At 36.3% G+C, this 20499-nt stretch overlaps 1 protein-coding gene across 1 annotated transcript in view; it reads right to left on the bottom strand.

Annotated features, from left to right (window-relative positions):
• Nucleotides 1-17089, bottom strand: part of LOC149571994 (beta-glucuronosyltransferase GlcAT14A-like) — a 63797-nt gene extending 46708 nt beyond the window's left edge. Inside the window, exon 1 of the mRNA XM_089813363.1 lies at nt 16259-17089. Within this exon, the coding sequence (XP_089669489.1) occupies nt 16259-16805 (547 nt within the window). The 5' untranslated portion in view covers nt 16806-17089. The remainder of the gene's footprint in view (nt 1-16258) is intronic.
• Nucleotides 17090-20499: the final 3410 nt, after the last annotated feature.

Here is a 20499-nt window from a genome sequence, read left to right as displayed (position 1 = left end):
TGATGCCTAAGACCACCTTCTTCTCGAAAGTGAAGTGAATAAGTGATACCAATATTGGCATGGTAAACATGGTACAATTGAAGGATAGATTGAAGGAAAGACAATTCCCCATGGCAAAGAAGATCTACAAGAGCAGAATTGTATATGCAGCGGCTTTCCCTCCTACCTTGCCTTGTCTGGAATTGGTAATGGAGTGTGCATCCCGGTTTGATATTGTGACCAAGTCCATCATTTTGTATGAAGGAAAGAGAGTGTTGGCTAACATCAGTAGACAAGTGGTCGAAGAAGTATTCAATATTCCCCAACATAGAGTCATGATAGTCGTAATGATGGATCCGGATGCCAACTTATTTCAGGATAATCAGGAAGCCTACTTCATTCATTTAAAGCTGAATTGGTTACACAAAGGCAAAAAGGGAGTTACCAAGTTGTCAAAACTCACCAAGTCAGATTTCAAATCAAAGTACGACGACCTTATTGTAATTCTTAGCCGGATCATGGGCATGGCTCAAGGTATTCAATTCGAGAACTTGATGTACTACTTTATTGATGAAATTGAAAATGGAAAGAGAAAATTTGATTGGGCTAGAATCATAAGTGAAAATTTAGAGTTGCAACTTAGGACAGTGCAAAATCAAAAACAATTCTATATAGGGTCCTATCTTTTCTATCTGATTGCGAGTCTATATGAAAATCCTAGACTTAAGGCCTTAGGAGTGATTGGCAATGGGCCGGGGCAATGTTTGGTACATGAGTGCTATCCACAGCTTCATTTGCACAACACCAAAAGATGTTTTATGGCACCTTTGCTATGAAGACAGTAAGGATATTAAAAGGGACACCTGCTAGAAGGCTCTCAATGGAAGTGGAAGTAAAAATTAAGAACTATGGGAGTTGATTCATCCAATTTCCACAATTTACAAACATTAGAGTGGCAGGAAGTATTGTTTGTCCCAAGAGACTACCAAGGTACCCACCCGACAAGATAGTTTTGATGGAGTTGGCTGGGCAACTTGAGCATTATGACAAGATGATGAAGCTTAAAGGTGAGATAGGGATTACCTTCTCATTTGGAATAGGCAATGATACTTGCCCCAATGTTGTCGCCTTTGCAGCTACAGAGAAAGAGTTAGAGCGATATCATCTAGGATGGTATAGAGCAAGACAAGGATTCGATCCTAATGGTCTTATCAAGGCATCTCACGAAAAAACGTTCAAACATATTCCTACTATAGAAGATTTTTGGGCCAATGCACAGGATGACCTTCATGTGAGAAAGCTAGCTTTCTCAAAGTTGTCAGTGGGCATGATGAGGGCAATTAGAGGGAGAGCCCTTGATATTCCCGATCAACTGGAAGATGTGAAAATGTGCTAAGAGAAGATTATGATACAGTAGATGGAAGAGAATTGGGTCCAGTGGACTGGGATGATCATCACGATCCTTTCTTAGAGGCAGTTACAAGGACAGTTGATCTACACACCGAGTCATGGTACGCTAGGAAGTTAAGACAATTACAAAGTCGGAAGGTACACCTTACTATGAGAAGATGAAACCAGAGGAAGAAGGTCCAACAAAGTCAGTCGGACAGAAAGGTGAAGGCAGTAGCCAGCAACAAAGAGCAATTAAGAGCAAGAAGAGAAGTTTGGAGGTTGAGAAAAATAAAGAACATCAGGAACCTCCAACAAAGAGACAGAATGCAGCACTGTCAAGGGAAAGCATAATTGAGGTTAGAGGCCAAGAGGATAATACAAGTGGACAAGGGGCTACGATAGAGGTGAGCTTTGATTTGGAATCACGCAATTACAGTAATAGTACCGAGTACTCTCCTCTCTCGGAAAACTAAGATGGAGATGATATGACAGTCACTAGTGAAGAAGTATGTCATGTGCCCAAGGCTGTTGGTGATGCTTTGCTAGTCGAACCAAACCTAAATTTGGGGAGATGCATTGCACCACTATGGTTAAGACAAATGCTTATGCCAAGAGGCGAGGTGGTGACTGTTCAAACAATTGAAGATATTCAAGGGTTAGTGGAAAAGGAGGATAGTGAGAAACAGAAACAAATTGCAAAAACAGTGGCGAAGATAATTAGGAGCAATGATGAGGGTCACTAAAAAGTTTAGATTGCTATACCAAAGGTTAGCAAGGCAGTGGATGAGTTTGTAGCTTAGGAGTATGAGATTGTAGAGCATAACTTGGGAAGAATCACAGATGACATGGAATGTGAGCAGATCCAGGAAGGCATGGTTTCAATTAGAGAAAGTTTGAGGAAGGCAAACAAGGGGATTATAAAGTTGGAGGCTGAAAACAAGTATTGGAGAGATTGCTAGCCTATCCAACAGTTGCACCAGGTAACCCTTCCTCAAGACAGCGGGAGCAACATAGAAGGGCTCAGCTGCGCGAAGTCAAGGATTGGATCAATGATATAATTCAAGATGGGCAAAACTTTTTGCCTTCCTTTATCTCGACATTCAAGTCATTGGTGGCTATTAAAGCCAAATACAGAGCATTTGCAGGGGAGTGGAAGGATTTCCTTCCAATCAAGGACTTAGTCATTCCCAGGCTACAAAAATTTATTGAGCTATCGGAGAGATATTTGGAAAGAGCCAAGTTGGCAGATGAAGGAGGAATGGGTACAGTGAAGTCTTGGTTTGTTGCCTTAACTATCAGATTGAGGATACTTGAAGAGATACGGAATGAGATTGCATAGCACAGCCCAAGCATTGACACTTCCATTTCAACCATGATGAGCGATGTTGGGGTTGGACTTGATTTTGAAGATATCAAAGAGGAGAGCATCAATGAGATAGAATTTAGAACGAGATTGGATGAGTTGGGGAAGGCTGCCATCAAGAAGAAACATTTGGGCACCCTTACCTCCCTCAATGCCTTTATCGGATATGCAAAAGAATATGAGAAGGATCATGAGAAGACACTACAAGCAGCAAGTGACATGATGAATTCAGCTGAGCTCAAGATAAGGCATATGCTTTGCCCTCCCATGAAGGAAGTCAATGACAAGCTAGCCAAGTTCATTGCCTTGGCTAAAAAGATGAAAGAAAATGGTAGAATTGTATTAGAAGATCATTTGATGTAAGCCTAAGTGGCAATTTCTCCTTCTTCTTGGATAGGATAGGCATCTGATTCTGATTGGCTACCATTTTGGTGCCTTCTCATTAGTTGCCACTTTTTCTTTTTTTCATTAGTACATTGATGAAGTGGCATCTTCTCATTAGCCGATGGGGTGGCAACCCTAATTAAGGTTTTTGGGATCTAATATGAATCATTGATTTTGTCTCTTAATCTCTACCGTTGGTTGTGATTTTGGCCCCTATAGAAGGTCATTTGCTCTCATTTGCAAAGGGTTGAAGAAAATTGTTGCTTAAGATAATACCAAATTTGCTTCTCGTTATCATTTTTGTGACTTGCATGGTGATTAAGAACACTTGGTGTTATTGCATGGTTTCTACTTCCAATAGAGTTAAATTTCATTGAAGTTGTTAAAGTAGATTTTATTTCAAGAAAGTTGTTAAGAGCAAGAGTAGATGGATAGTTGTATGGTGATATTAGTGGATGTTTGATAGGGATCCATAAACTAGGCCACTAGCATCCTAGCGGCTAGTTAGAAAGCCTTGTGTAGTAATCTAGTCTTTTTCCCTTGAATCATTGCATCTATGGAGGCTGAGCCACTAGTAAGCTTTCATCATATTTGATCCCCATCCATTTGCTAATCTTTCCATTGATAGGAGTAGAAGTAAAGCATCAAGTAGTTCAGTAGTTAAAGTTCATTTAAGAAGAAAGTTAGAAAAGGAGAAGCGTCATTGACAAACATACCTTCCATCATCATCATCATCATCATTATTTGGTGCTCATATACTTTACGAAGCCAGACATCATCACCATCACAAAGAAAGTTCAAGCTATCTTCGAATGAACAACGTAAGGTTGCCTACATGATTAACCAGCAAATCACATTAATATAACTGAGTTAGTGTCCACAGGTGTAAGGAACATTGGAGTTTTTCTCATGTCTTCACAAGTATTTACTTTTCAAGAGAGGTTTGAGTGTTTGATATTCCGTATCAAGTATTCAATTCCTATATGTTATGTAGTGGTACAAAACTGACATCAACACCTTCCAAAAAGAAAAATCCACCAACTTCATGCATTCAGTTCCACTAATCAAAATACCAGTAAGTTAGACATTGGAATGTACATATAGATCAATAATTGCATGATTATTTTTTTTAATGATTATATGTGCAAAATGTGAAGTTCTTAATCAATCATTAACCTTTTATTATATAATCTTACGAGTACTTTTCCATGTCTTAAAGGGGGATCTTCTCTCCAGTCATTGGACTTTTGGATAGATCCTTGAACAATTCCCAAGCCTCCATTTGCTAACCCTATGGTTTCAAACTGCTGGTATATTATTTTGTTTTTTCGAATTCAGATATTTATTTTATTGCATTATATGCACATATGATACTATATGTGTGCTTAGGTAGGCATATACTCAACTAGACTTGCATCATGTAACTTATACTTTCTTAGTTTGGTGGAGATATAGATGGAAATTTGTTCAGTGCTCCACTCGAGATTCGTGATAGGGACTTAAACCGCCTCCTATATACTATAAATTGAGTGGTTGTATCGAGCATTGACAAATCAGACTTTTGGTGCAACAGCAACCCCACTCTAACAAGTCAAATCAGACTTTCGGTGCAACAGCAACCCCACTCTAACAAGTGGTATCAAAGCTTGGTCACAAGTTCGAACCCTCGAACCCTCAAGTAACGCTGAGGGGGAGATTGTTGAAAATTTGTTCAGTGCTCCCCTCAGAATTCGTGACATGGGCTTAACCGCCTCTTGTGTACTATAAGTTGAGTGGTTGTATCGAGCATTGACAAATCAGTCTTTTGGTGCAACAGAAACTCCACTCTAACAGATATTACATGTGACTGCATCTCCTTCATCCCACATTTGTTGTGAAATCATGTCCTTTGATGGTGCATCCTATATATACTCCCTTGTAACTCTCATACAAGCAATCTGATCATCTTAAGTATTTGCATCCTTCAAATAAAATATAATTATTTTGTAACATTGATCTTCTTTGTGCTTTCATTTGTGTACTCTTGATCTTGGGTGGCTATTGTCATAGTCCAATCTTACATGGCATCAAAGCAAGAGAGTGCCTTGCACATTGTTTACAGTTTTATCAGTTAGTGTCAAAACTTAATAGGGACATGGAGGACATATTTGTTAAAGACTTGAAAGGAGGTTGGAGGAGCATTGTTGCAGATTTTGTCCATCCTTTATCGGCCATTCATTTCCTCCAACGGGTCATACAGCTCACTGTGGTATGTGAGGGCTTGTGCTCTAGGCACCTACAGTTTGAGTGGGATTATTATTTAAAAAGAGGCATCTGGGTGTTCTAAACACGAGAAACAATTGTGGGTTTGGAAGCATTTTGGAGGTATTTTCAGAAACCTAGTTTGCTGCTCCAGAGTTTGCTTCAGACCTGTAATGTGTTGCACCTTCTGGGTAAGTTTGTGCTATCATTTAGAAGCTATTTGGTCATCCAGGTATTGTTAGTTTAACTAATATACTACTGTTCAAGCTATGTCAGATATCTGAATGTTATTTCCAGTTGTGCATATTTTGTATATTGAGCATTTGAGTGTTATTCTCTTTAAACATTATTGCAAAATATCTATCGTATTATCTATCGATGCATTATTGTATCATCTTCAAAACTCCACACTCAACATTCAGAGAACAAACAGAAAATAAATAATCATAAAAAAAAGCAGGTTGTCAGTGTAGATTACACTATTCTTGTTAATGAGCAAATCTAATTGGCCTATAATGGAATGCACGGGTCAATGGAGCAAACTCAATTCATCGTACGGAAAGGAAGAGAAATTATAGAATTAAAGCATGTAAACAAAAAAATAAAGATGTCAATAAGTGTTCCTATTGTGGCAAATCAGAGTACAACAGAAATAATTGGTACAAGAGAACATAAAATGTTGAAAGCATCTCAAGAAGCTGGAAGAGTTGACAAGGGTCATGGACTACCATTCAGGCTATCATCAAAGTAATGCTTTCTTTGCTATTTTCAAGTTTTGCATACAAGCTCTCATGCATGTCAATAGGTGATGGGTTCAAGATGTTCTCATTACAAGTCCAAAAACATGACTAAGTTTAATTTTATTAGCAAGTCTACGGATGATCAGATGTACATCAAAATAATATGTCATCAAATATCATTAGATATGGCCAATAGAACAATTAATAGTGTCTATTATGTACTTAATTACAAATTTGCATTTCATATATCAAATAAGCCAAAATTGAACAGAAAAGACTTGGATTTGGCAAAGTTGCAGTATTGAAAGGATGATTAATTATGTCTATCGTCTACTTGGTTTGAGCACAAACTTACTTTTCCCGTCTCAATCGACCAAATTGAAAAAGAAAGAAGAATTTTAATAAGTTTGTGATGAAAGATATCAAAGGCAGCATCATGGCTGTTGCATCAGGAACTCTTGACACTGATGAAAATTCCCATAAGTTCATTAGGCTTCAAGACTCCTAAACAATAGGCACTTTCTTGAGAGATATAATTTCAGTTACTAGCACATAAGATATAACTGATTTGCAAGAAGATCCAAGCAAGTTCACACTGTGATTCAAATGGTTTCAGAAATCAGAATTTTAATCCATTAGTTCTTTGAAGAGAATAAGAATAAAAGTACTTAAAGTTTTGTTTATTCATCAGATCCAGGAGAAAGCTTGTCACATACTTTCATCCAATGTTAGATCATGTCCAGTTTAAGATTAAGTACTTTTCCCATGGAGCCAAGCAAGACCATAGTTCCAGAACTGAAGTTACATGGACGGTTCTTAACAGTTTGGAGCCCATATGAACACGACTTGCAAGGCAAGCATGGCCAAGATGTTTTTGAGCCCATAGAATTGGTCACTCAAATTTCCAAAGGGAAAGTTGGATATTTGGTTGCCACACAACAGGTATGCATTGTAAATTTAATAGATCTTGGTGGAGACTTATTAATCAGTTTCAGTCTGATTTATATGGTATTGCAGACTGGTGTCTTTCTTATATATACTAGAATCCTTTACTGTTTATATATCTGTTCTTATTGTAGAAGTATCCAATTCTGGTCTGAGATCGTTATGCCACTTTATTGATATGATCTGCACTTGCAGAATAGATTGGAATCGATATATATACATATGGAAGCACAACCGAGTAGGGGCATGACCCTACGTTGTCATGCCTCAACTGATTCACAACCATTTAAAAAAACGATAACAACACCAATATATGCTGCGGGTATAAGTTAGACCCAATAACAACATAATACTTAATATAAGTCACGGGATGACACCCGCTAAGACAGTCGATGTATTAGCAGTAAATAAGGATTGCGATAGCACTGGATTAGTGCCTGCCATTGCAATAAGACTATGATTATCGGCAGTGAATCATATGTCAGATAAAACCAATATCTACATATCCGAATGTCTAAGGTTATAATGATAATGTATTTCATAAAGGAAACACTGCACTATTATATTGACAGTAATTATAATTCTATATATATATATATATGAATATCAATTACTAACTTCTAAGCAGATGTTTCAATATACTTAATTGCTAACTTTCTTAACATGCATATCCCTTAGTAGTAATGATGATATGTAATCCCAAGTGGTTCATTGGATCAATGCTTACATACATGAGGATCAGAAGGTCGCTCCTTTGTGTTGGATATATAATGATAGCCCATTGAGAATGACAGGAATTTCCTATTTATGTGGAGCCTTAGTTCTGTCTCTCATTTTCTAAAAACTCATCTCTCTTTTAAAAACCTTCGATGGTGTCATATTCAAATGCTTTATTTTTTTCTTCCATATGTAACCTTTTTGACTGCTTTGATGTGGTCATGTGCATGCTTGATTGATATGTATGGCCACTATCGATATCAAAAGGCTTAAGTTTGTGCCTCTCATATGTTTTATGTCATGTCCCCAGCATAACAGACCCCTAAAATAGACAATAATCATCAGAAAATCGTCTTATTTAACACTTATGATTTTCTGTAAGCCTGTCCCCTTATGCAGTAATACTAGTGACCAATAATAAAGAGCAAGCTGATATATGAGTACGATCCTGCAAAGGAGTTTAATATGTTTAGAGCTCAATGATTTTTGTCAAAGACTCAAAACTGATAAAAAATAAATAGGTATAAAAGCTATGAGATAAGCCCAATTTGTTTGGATATAATTAAGTTGTGAAGAGATGTGAACCCTCACCTCATATTCCTTCATGGCATACTTAAATGATATCCTACACTCCCCCAAAGACATTGGAAAACATAAACAAGAAGAATATCAATCGGGACTAAGCTTCTGATAAATAGCCGTGGAAACTTTAATATTAGTTGGTAATGATTCTAAGATTTCTCTTGGCAGCAATCTCTATCTTCTCGTGGTATAATCTCTCAGAAGCTAAATTGCCAGATTCTTCCCTGGAAACCCAGCATCCTGGTTTGGTCCAGCCCAAATACGGGTCCAGATGCTGTCTGGCCAAAATACAACCAGGGCCCCACATCTAGACTGTGCGTTCGCTGAGAAGGACATGGGCGAAATTTTGCCAAATTTGAAGCAAAATTTCGATGGACTTTTGACTTTATTTTCAAAAGTTCTTTTTTGGTCTAAGTTCTTTTTTGGTCTATTTTGATCAACTCAACCCTCCAACCCTAAAATAGACTACTAAAAATACTAAAAAGGTGAAACATATCTCATTTCTGCATTTATGAATGAAAAAGAAAACTCCTTGCTTCCATTGCTAAACTTTCTTGTTTGCTTGTTGTTTCTCAAGGAGTGTTTAAGGGTGCCTGTAAGCTGATTGTTGATGTTGACATTATTATTTTTGAACTAAAACATAGATATCATAGTGTATTTTGGCAATTTTTATGTTACTTGGACTATAACATTAATATATGTGGTGGTGTATTTTGCTACGTTACTTTACTACTAGCATACTGGTGTAATATGAGCTTATTTGCTGCTGTATATATGTATATTTTTTTTTTTATATGGTTTTTATGGATGAACCCAAACCCACCCCGAAAAAAAATCTAACAAACCCATGAACCCGGATCTAAAACCTGAATCCAAATCTGAACCAGAACTGGCAACTTAGCTCAGAAGTGTTGGATGCTCTTATTATCTCATGTCTCAGACATGGATGGTGCTCAGAATAGATGGCTGCCACTTTCAGAAAGCAAAGTATAAGGGAAACCAGAAAGGGGACATCACAGCAGAGTTGCCAGAAACTCCTCTGTCCCTCCTTGGGCTCACGTATCCCCGTATCCAATTCGGAAACATATCAGATACTGCCCAGATACAAGTTGAATATGGAACCCATGTCTGCCTAAAACAACTTTATTTTCCAACTGTGCCAAATACTATGGGATTTGATTTTTTAAAAGATTTGACACAAATCTTCCAAAATTTATTTTTTTTTAAAAACATTTTTAAAGCAATTTTTTTTTAAAATAGTACAAACAAAACCTACACCAAAAGAGAAAGACAAATAAAGTGTTTGTCTAGTTCAGCAACCCCTGTTTTGGGTTATCTTCTACTGCAACTCTACTATGTTTACATATTGTAAAGTGTTAAATTAACTTATAAATAATTATGTAGCATTTATCTGTCAATATTGGTTTTGAAGTAATAAAATCTCCTATAATAACTTGGAAAACAGTGTTAAATATATATGTATGTGTTATTTATATATCGTATCCAACCGTATCCATATTGGGGGTCTTAATGTATGGCCGTATCCATATCCATGCAACTTTGCATTACAGTGGTATCAGAGCAATGCTCCTGCCAGTCTGAGGGGACATTACATGTTGGGAGATTAATATTGGATTTCTGCTGATTGCATGGAGACACATAATGTAATATAAAACAAATTACGGTGGAAAGTTGATTTTCTATTGACTGTCACTCCTCATATTAGTGTTGCAATATTCTCTAAGCGATTTTATCAAAGGGAAGAGAGCAATTACTAAATTGGGAAACCAAATATTTAACAGTGGCTATTCAAGGATTTTGATAATCACAGATTTTCCTGCCATTAAGTATAGCATGTTAATACTTAATATTGTAGCGGATAATTCCTCAGCAAATCCTGTGTCCTAGAGATTATAATTGATGCAATAATATTGCAGAATGTTCTTATCTGGAACTACTGCAAAATACAGTGTTTGGGGCATCCTCTGCTGCTGTCCGTGGGTGAAAGAAGTTGAGAGAAGGCTGCCCACACCATATATTCATCAGTATAGAAGCTTGCCAAAGTGAAGTATTGAAGTGGAGGCCATGTGTCATTATCACTGAGTTAATAGCCATGGAAACTTTAATATTGGTTGGGCACAACTCAGAGATTTCTCTCAGCAGCAATCTGTTTATTTTTTGTTATGTAACCCAATAATCCTACAAGTCTGAATGTGCAGACCGCACTTGATCTTCTCACCTTGAATACCATACAATTGGCATTAAGTTTTATGATTACCTTGTGAGCCGGTGATTTCTAAAGGATTTGTTTAATATTCATATTCATTACTAAACAAACACATTGTGTTAGTTAGTAATTAATATGTTTTTCCTAGCAGATCGCCAATTTCTAGAGAGGAGATGTATGCCAATTAAGGAAGGGACATGTCCCTTTGAGGGACATGCCCTTTAGTGATGATATATAGGTAGGTTATTGTTGTCGTTTGAAAGACACACAATTACATTTCAATCTGCTCCTTCAAGCAACAATATCCAGCAAATATATATTGCAGAGATAATTCAATTTCAGATCAGATCAAAGGTTGATCATTCCTCATCACATCAGAGTTTGAGAAGTTCATTATTCACCACCTAAGGATTGTTAATAAGTCTGATCAAAGCACAGAATTAGCAGAATATTTACATGGTATCAAAGCTCTGGTAGTTGAACCTAGGCTCTGCAAAATTCAGTTATCAGACTTCATATATATCTAGCAACTATCTTCTATTTTCAATGGCATACACAATCAGACCCGAGGGCAGGTTTGATGGGAAAGAACACTTTGATGCCTGGAAATTCAGAATCATGATGATTCTTGAAGAGAATGATGTAAGAGAATTTGTTGATGAAGCATCCAAACAACCTCCAATTGAACCTCATAAATCTATCTGGAGCAAAGGAAATGCGAAAGTCATTCAAATCATTTTAGATGGAGTAAAAAATGATATCGTATCCATGCTTACAAAACATCAAACTGCATTTGATATAATGAAAGCATTACGAAATGCATATGAGGTCAACAATGCAACTAGGGTTCTCGCATTGAAAAGGCAACTAAATCACAGTCAAATAAAGAAAGGAGAATCAATGAATTCTTACTTCCTAAGGGCTGTAATCCATCTGTACTCTTTAAATTATCAATATAATTGATTTTTTTTGTCAAGCTATTGACTGTTATGGGCTCCACCATTTGTATTCATTATTTAAGAGGTGACGATCTCTGAGATAATGAACACTTGTATAAAACACATTATGAGAGATGATGATCTCTTAGATAATGTGTTAAACAATAGAGTTCTACTGTAAGATATAGATGAGTTTAAGATCATATTGTGATGTTGAAATTACTATGTCAATAAGTCATAATTTGGATAAAGGAAGAATTTTATTATTTTCCAGATTTATCCTGTTTTTGGCAGATCTTAAGCTCAGGATCATGATTGTGATGTAGAAATACCAGTATGTATGAGTCACAACTTGGATAAATGAAGAAAGCAAATTACTCTTCCAATTTACCCTATATCTTATCACTAGTAGTAGTGATTTGTCATATCACAGGTTTAGTAATATGACATTGTATCATGTGTTCTACAACACCACATACTCAGAAGATTCAAACAGATATAGAGTATTAATTCTTGCTTATTCATCTCTATTGATGTTGCTAGATATAATATCTCTCTGTATGATTATCAAGTTAAGAGGGAGTGTTAAGTATGTAACCCGATAATCCTACAGGTCTGAATGTGCCGACTGCACTTGATCTTCTCACCTTGAATATCATAAGACTGGCATTAAGTCTTATAATTACCTTGTGAGCCAGCGATTTCTAAAGGATTTGTTTAATATTCATTACTAAACTAACACATTGTGTTAGTAACTAATATATTTTTCCTAGCAGATCGCCAATTTCTGGAGAGGCGATGTACGCCGATTAAGGGACATGTCCCTTTGAGAGACATGCCCCTTAGTGATGATATATAGATAGGTTATTGTTGTAGTTTGAAAGAGACACAATTACATTTCAGTCTGCTCCTTCAAACAACAATATCCAGCGAATATATATTGCAAAAATAATTCAATTTCAGATCAGATCAAAGGTTGATCATTACTCATTACATCAGGGTTTGAGAAGTTCATTGTTCACCACCTAAGGATCATTAATAAGTCTGATCAAAGCATAGAATTAGCAGAATATATACATTTTTGAGGTATAATCTGAATCTCTCAAAGTGTTCGATGTTCCTATTATCTCATGTCTCAGACATGGATGGTGCTCAGAATAGATAGCTACCACTTTCAAAAGACAAAGTATAAGGCAATCCAAAGAGGAGCCATTAAATTTTAGGCAACACTGTCGCAACATGAATCCATATTTTGACTGAGATATTGAAATGTTTGCTTAGAAGCAAAGTAACAAGAATCAGAATCGGATCGAAATCGGCAAGGCCGAATCAAATCGTGAATCGGCCATGAATCGGAATCGAATCGGCCATGAATCGGAAAATTTAAAAAACCCTTGAAATTTAGTGAGTAACTTATTTCATAAACCCTTTATCGCTGATTCGATTCACCGATTCACAAAAAATCGGTTGGCTTGAATCGAATCGCTGAATCGCGTGAATCGCATGAATCGCCGTGATTCTTGGAACTATGCTTAGAAGCACTGCATTTGTTGCTTGAAGACAATCCTGTAAGCCTTGCTTGTAGATGGAATTTGAGTATTTGTTGTATATGTGGTACAATGCTGGGCTGTGCTGTCATTCTTGAGTTGAATAGTTGTTCATTGTATGTAGAAAATATGAATATTGCTGGATCACAATTGTTCCACTTGTTTGTGGATAGTCTTGCCCATAGTTGGAAAACTCTCACTTGGCAACAACTCGCCAAGCCTCCCCAAAAAAATGGGAAAAACTCGGCCAGTTTTTCAAAACAACTCGGAAAAAACTTGGGAACCTAAAAAACAGCTTAAATTGAATTTAAAATACTTTTTTTTGGCAAAATTCAATGAGAAGATGCATGTAATGAGTTAATTAAAGAGAACACAAATGAAACAAGCAGAGTTTAGATATATAGAAATGCACAGTGGGTACAAAATTGCATTCTCATGCGGAATGCTAATGGTGGAAGCAAAAAAGTAAATAGATTCTGTCAAATTAGAAGTAAATCCATCATTACAATCACATCTTCCTCTTCCCAGCTCTAGTAGCATACTGCAAATATCTCTATTTTATGCAATATATATAGGCTTTTAGCCTTTTGTTTTTAACAAAATAAAAAAATTTAAAAAATAATTTATTTTCTTTTTTCTAAAAAGAGTTTTTCTGAAAAACTTGGCGAGTTCTCTAACTATGGTCTTACCATCTAATCAAATATCTTTCCTTCTTCCCAATAACACCGAACCTGTCTTTTTAGATGAACTGATACTGGTTATTTTCTCTTATGCAACTAGTCTTCTTACTTGTATTTACTCCTCATGGAACCCTTCCAGTTGATGTTACTTAGGTGATTAGATCTTGCATACACCACATTCTACTTATGTAATTGTCACAGAGTAGATTTTTGTTTTCAGATTTGCATGATTTGGAATTATGAGTGCTTCCCACAGTTTATATGGTATGCAAATGTATTTTGATGGATGGATGCCCACAAGCTTTGATAAATGGAACAATACCAGCAAACCTTGATGCATAGAGATGGCATCAGGATTGACTCTTATAGATAGGTTGGTTCTGTTTCTATGTCTGCAACCACCTCTTAGTCAGATGATCTTGGTGTGTTTTGGACCTGAAGGGCCTACATGTATTTCTACATTTTTTTCTTTGGGTTCCTCAACAACTATATTTGTTTTCAGATGGCACAATTGAAGGCAGTCCACATTATTAGCTTGTGGATGGATGCAGCTAGTACAGACACAATTCAGAGTTCATATTATTTAATGATATAGCAGAAGCTATGATCCCACAAGTGAAATGCCAGGGCACTCATCTTCAGGAAGCATGCAGAAGTCAACTTCTAGACTTCATCTTCAGAAGGCATGCAGGAGTTAGCTTCTAAACCTTCATACTTGGAGGAGCAATCTTGCATACTTATATTGTTGCAGGCGCCAGACTCCAGGGATTCTTTGTAGTCACAATCTTCCTCAAAAATAAGATTAAGGGGGCATATTGGTTCTTAATCTGCACTCTATTCAATATTGTAATCCTTCCTTTGTGAATTCCATAATTCTAGATTTGGATTTAATCCTTCCTTTGTGAATTCCATAATTCTAGATTTGGATTTAATCCTTCCTTTGTGAATTCCATAATTCTAGATTTGGATTTAATCCTTCCTTTGTGAATTCCATAATTCTAGATTTGGATATATTATTCCCATAAGACAGCAGTTTAGTTCTTGGATAACTCATTAAAGAATCCATTTTAAGTATACCCTTTATGTTACTTCCAGTCCACAAATATAGGTCCTACCTTATGGTATCATACATTGAGAGAAATGAGGTTAAGGACAGAGGCGGAGAAGGTAAAAGAGTTTTACATTTGTCATATTATATTTCAGCTTATAGGATCTTGTTATTAGCTGTAGAGATGGTAAATGGAGATACTTTCGCCATCAAATGGACACTGAATTCAGATGTCTGGTTTCGCATGTTAGACAAAGGATTATCATAAAACTAAATAATGCTTCTTTCAGTAAGATGACCTCAAATAGAAGCGCCCCTTTTATCCATAAATCAATCATTAAGTGCATAGTATTAAAGGCTCCAAACTAGTAGGAAAAAACAAAAAAAATATTGCCTATTCAATCAAAACATTATTTTTTCTACTTTTTAGGAAAGCAGGTCACATTTGCAGACCTATGCTTTCTCTAGCCCAAGTTCAATTCGATTTTTTTATTTTATTGTCCCAAGTTCCTAACATGAAATCATCATGAGCAATAAAACATCAAAACCAAAACTCGTCATTCACAAGCTTCAAGAACAAAACAAATTTACTGCCATTGACAAGCACTCTGTGTTATACAGCATTCTTGTCGTGGTTTATATATAGGATGATATTTAAAGGATACACGTTTTAATATATATTCCTTCAACAAATATCATGTTTAGTTGTGAAATTCTTTTCACAAACATGGATGCTATGATTGAGTGAAAAACATAAAGGTGTGTCTAAATCACACAAATTTAGTATTACTTCTCGGTTCCTGAACAAAAAGAGAGCATTACTCTAAATTCACAACAAAAAGGGGACTATAAAATTAGAAAATTAAAATGAACTGATCCTGCGAAAATTGCGATCGCTCTAACGGGCTTGCCTGATTGTTCTCCCCGAAATGGCAACTCGTTGAAATACCCATAACAAAACAATACAGCAATATAGTACAGGGGCAAAAAAACCTGAAGCATAGAATAATATAGATTCTTTCCAGACTTCGACACGGTTACTTAACGAGTTGTATGACCCAATTTAGACAGTGAACACCTAAAACACAGAATAGTATAGATTCTTTCCAGACTCAACACAGTTACTAAAGTACATGGCTATGGAGGGATCAGGATCTGAACCAGTTATATGTCCCAATTTAGAGAATTCCAAAAAATTGCGTGTAACTTGTTGTACTAGTAAATAGCAATTGAGCTTTGAAAAGCAGCAATGATCAAACCACAGAATAGATGACAAAGCGTTAAAATCAAATAAAATTCTATCACGACACCGAACAAAGGATCGAATAAAGCGAAGTTAACAAACTCCTTAATCAGACGAACAAAACTAGAAAACTCACTAGAAACAAAACAAAACTATCAAAAAGAAAACGACAAATATTCTATAAAAGGAAATAAAATATTCAGAAAGAGGCAAAAATAAATAAAATGAGCACCGTCTTGCGTAACAATAGGATAATCCACGGCGCTAAGCGTGAAGAGCCAGTCCCAATTGTTGCTAAGCCTGAGCAGAAGCGCGGCCGCGTGGAGAGTATTTGCAATTGCAGTAGAACCCATGTAATTCACAGTATCCGCCTTTCCCACCACATTAACATTCTCCATGACGTTAAATACCCTAACTGACTGTACATATAGCGCAAGCTGAACCCTCTCTTCATCGGAAGCAAGGCGGTCCAAGTGCAGAAGATAAAGATTCCGTGGATGGTAAATCGCGCACAATAACCTCTGTATTTTTGGCCCGTCCCCGCGAGTACCTGTAATCACATACGCCAGAACGGCAGGCCGCCCCGGACCCTTAATAACCGCAGTGGACGCCCTAGATTCGAACCCTGAACGTCGCACAGAAAAGATTCTGTAAAAAGGGCCCGTGAATTCCTCCGAAGCTGCCATAATTAGAATGAAAGAGATGGCGAAACTGGCCAGAAGGGGCAACAGCCATTTCCTCTCTGTCGCTGGGAAACCACCATTTGCCACCTGTGGCATTTTTATTGGTTGTTCTAATTTTTGAGAGGAATTTCAGAGAAATATCTGCAGAGCTGATCTGTATTGGTGGGATACAGTGGTCTAATAATGGACATGAAATGGCGGATTTTGAAGGAGTTTAGAAAAATGTGTATTGCTTTTAAGCCCTGGCTGTTGTTGTTTGATTTCGTCAAGATCTTTGAGAGGAGGCGGAAATCATTATTTTCTGCAGCTCTTCTGATGACACGCCGAAATGTGGAACAACTTGGACTACGAGGACCGACAGAACCTGATAGCTTTCGCTGCATCATGATATGTGCTTTTTTGTTTTTTAATATGAAAACTTTCATATTTATATTTATTGATTTTTCTGAATATTTTTTGTTTTTATTACTTTTGTCTCGGGATTCTTCAGAAAGGGGTTTTTGAGCGTAATGATCGCAAATATTGTATTTATCTTTTATCGAAATTATTACGCAATTTATCGTACTCGTCATAATTGATTACTAAAATTGATTTGGACATACTGAGGTTGCGTATTTAGAGGAGATTTTCTAAGCTACCTTTGTTTTTAATATTAAATCATTTTTCATGAATAATGTGGTTAATTTGGAAGAAATATAAATTTTGAGCATGAGAATAAAAAGGTCGGTACGATGTGCATCACGATAATTGTCAAGTCAAACTCGAACTCATATCTGGAAGCCCCTTCTTTCCGCCATGTTGAATAAATGCATTAAACTTGTTTTATACGAAAAGATAGAATGACGATGGTTGGTTTCCAAATAAAGTTCGATGATGCTAGCACTCTCTTTTTATTTTATTTTTTTTAATGGTTATTGAATTAATTTATATAACTAGCACTTACATTCAAGGTGCAATATGTATGCCAATAGTAGCAAATGTTGCGCGGTCTCTTTAATGTGATAAAAGATCTTTTTTCTTGTTAGTCCTTACCTTGCATAAGGCAAGGTACTAATGTTTTTAGTAGTGGGCACAATTAATTTTTATAATCAAAGCTAATAAATAAATTCTTAAGGTCAAAATAGTAATTAAAAAAAAAAAATTTTAAGCAATAATTTATACTTTCTGATTGGATGGTGGCAATTATAATAAGGGTAAAATTTAATTTTCTGCATCAAAAAAAGTTTTTAAAAGAAGTTTTTGGAAAGTTCTCCATTTTCAGAACATTGTCGAAATCAATTGTCCAGCGAGTGCAAAGCTCAAGCGAATCGTAATAGGCATGCCCTTTGGCTCTTATGGAGAGTCATCTTGATTATTTTTTCGAAGGCTGCATTTTCAGCCAATTTGTTGATCTTGTTGTGCAAACTGACATCAATAAGAGATGGAACAGGCAGTGATGGAGGCTCCATCATCTACAGTGACTACAAGCTATTTGGTTTTGAATCTCTACACATTTAGTCAAAATGAGGGTGAAGAATACATTTTGGATGCCCCCATTAAGAAGGCCAAACAAAATTGATTTCAGAAATTGCAGGCCTGGACTCTAAAATTGCGTAAATGGGCTCTTTCATTCTTCTTCAAAATCCTCCCAATCTAGTCAACAATGTGGCTATTTATTGTCCCTTACATTCAACATCATCTATCTGGTAATTATCAGAAAATTGGTTTCAAGAGGCAGCAATTCAAACACTTTGGAGGGTCACATGTGGAGTGGAAAACTTTAGCTCGGGTTTTTATCAATTTTTAAATTTTAAAAAAAATCAAGAATTGTTGTAGAAACTTTCAATCATTTTTCTTGTTTTGGAAGCTTCTGGAAAAATAGGAGTTGTGAGTAGGTTGTTAGAGGCTCTTGGCGAGCAATTGCTCTAAACACCAGGACTTATTAGAATGATGCCTCTGTCGATGATGTCATTTCCAACAGTGCCTTGCATGACTCCTACTTCCTAAGAACATTGTAACCCTTGTCCCATTTGAGCAGCACAATTTCGAGCACCTATATTTTTGTGGTGACTTCATGTCACACCATGTACACTACCAAGCCCCTGCACCTAACCAGCTTTGGCTGCAAGATTTTCATTTTTTAGGAAAAGGGTTTTTTCTGCACAGTCACAATTTTCAAATCTCAACCATGATCATGATATTTATAACATTTTTCTTGGAAGACCATATCCCCCAAACAATGAAAGATATTCTCTGTGTTTTTCGAGATTTTTTTATGGCAAATTTTTCCCTGACTACATGGAGGCCATGTCTTAATCCTAAACCACACTATGCAATTCTGACATGAGAAGAAAGAAATACAGATGACCTAATTATGGCCATCTGCATGAAAATGGCCAAGGGACTTTCAATATTTTCCATGATGTCATACATCGAAGCCCATCATTCCCTTCCAGATGAATACAATTAATATCTGTGTAAGCCACCAATTCCACAAACTCCATTTCATGCAACAAGGGGGACCTAACACGAGAGTTAAAGAAAGATCTCCAGTAGGAAGCTCCAAGTCCGATGACAGGATTTTCAAATATAATTTAGTGGCCTAACTTCTCAGCCACAAATTTAACATTCTTCTCAACATTTGATGAAACAAGAGCTCTAATAGAGCTTGAGCCCCTATCTTTTGTCAAAATTGAAAAATATATTTTATATAAGATAAAGATATAACATTAGTTCTAGTAATAATGTAAATTATATAAGTAGTATGATAAATCCAAATTAGTATATATAAAAAAATTCATAAGAATACTTTTAATATCCTCCAGCACTTGATTTCTTATCTTCTTCTCTGCTCTCACCTTCTACAATCTAGCCCTTTTCTTCCAAAGTTCTCCAAGAGTATCCATCTAATCAAGAGTAAGATTGGAAAGATCCCAATCTAGAATTATTATGTCCTCTTCTAGATTAATTTCCTCATGAGAAACTTCTACCTCTTTACCTTTTTCCTTTGGAATGAGTGAAGGAATGATTTCCTTACCTTTGTTAAAATCCTCAGTGCTTGGTTGAGGCTTAGCTTCAACTGTCATTGCACTTACTGTGGAATCACTCATAATAGAAACAACATTATTGATTTGATAAACAACAACAATAGCAAGAGTACTTACACTACTTTGTTGTAACTCAGTCTAGCTTGGAGCTATGAAGAGTGGAGCCTATTGCTTGATAGATGAAGTAGTGGTGAAAGTATTCATCAATGTACTCGATAAGATATCTCCAATAGCCAATTGAGTGCTAGGTTGAACAATTTTTAGCTCAATTGTCTGTGACTCGGTTGTGGCCTTATTTGAGCTATATATCACTTATAAGGCTTTGCTCACAAAGTTAGGGAGGGAGGCCATAACCTCTATAGCAATCTTTTCAAGATATAAATCTTGGATATTCTGAATGTCAGGTAGATCTTCACTGATTGTTTGATCATCTTGTTCCTCTTCATCATCATCAATTTGCACAACTTCTTCAGTGGGCTTTGGAACATTCAATACATAAATGTTCCTCCATGCATTTGTATTGGATTGCACAACAGACTCAATGTCATTTGCCAAAATTAGGAGTGCATTGAACTTAAGGGTTAATGATTGTTTGTGCCTTTTTAATGCCTCCTTTATTTCTTTATCTAAAATGTCTTGCATTACCTTTCCCAAGGTTTGATCATGGATGTCTCTGGCAACATTGATTGCATTTTCCCAATGATGTGATACTACCTCAAGTAGAATGTTAGGAACTTGACTGCCTAGTTCACTCAGAGAGTATT

This window comes from Cupressus sempervirens, chromosome 2 (genome assembly GCF_028749045.1).
Source record: "Cupressus sempervirens isolate cs-2001-9-10 chromosome 2, ASM2874904v1, whole genome shotgun sequence".
Lineage (NCBI taxonomy): Eukaryota > Viridiplantae > Streptophyta > Pinopsida > Cupressales > Cupressaceae > Cupressus > Cupressus sempervirens.
This window is presented reverse-complemented; position numbering and strand designations above follow the sequence as displayed.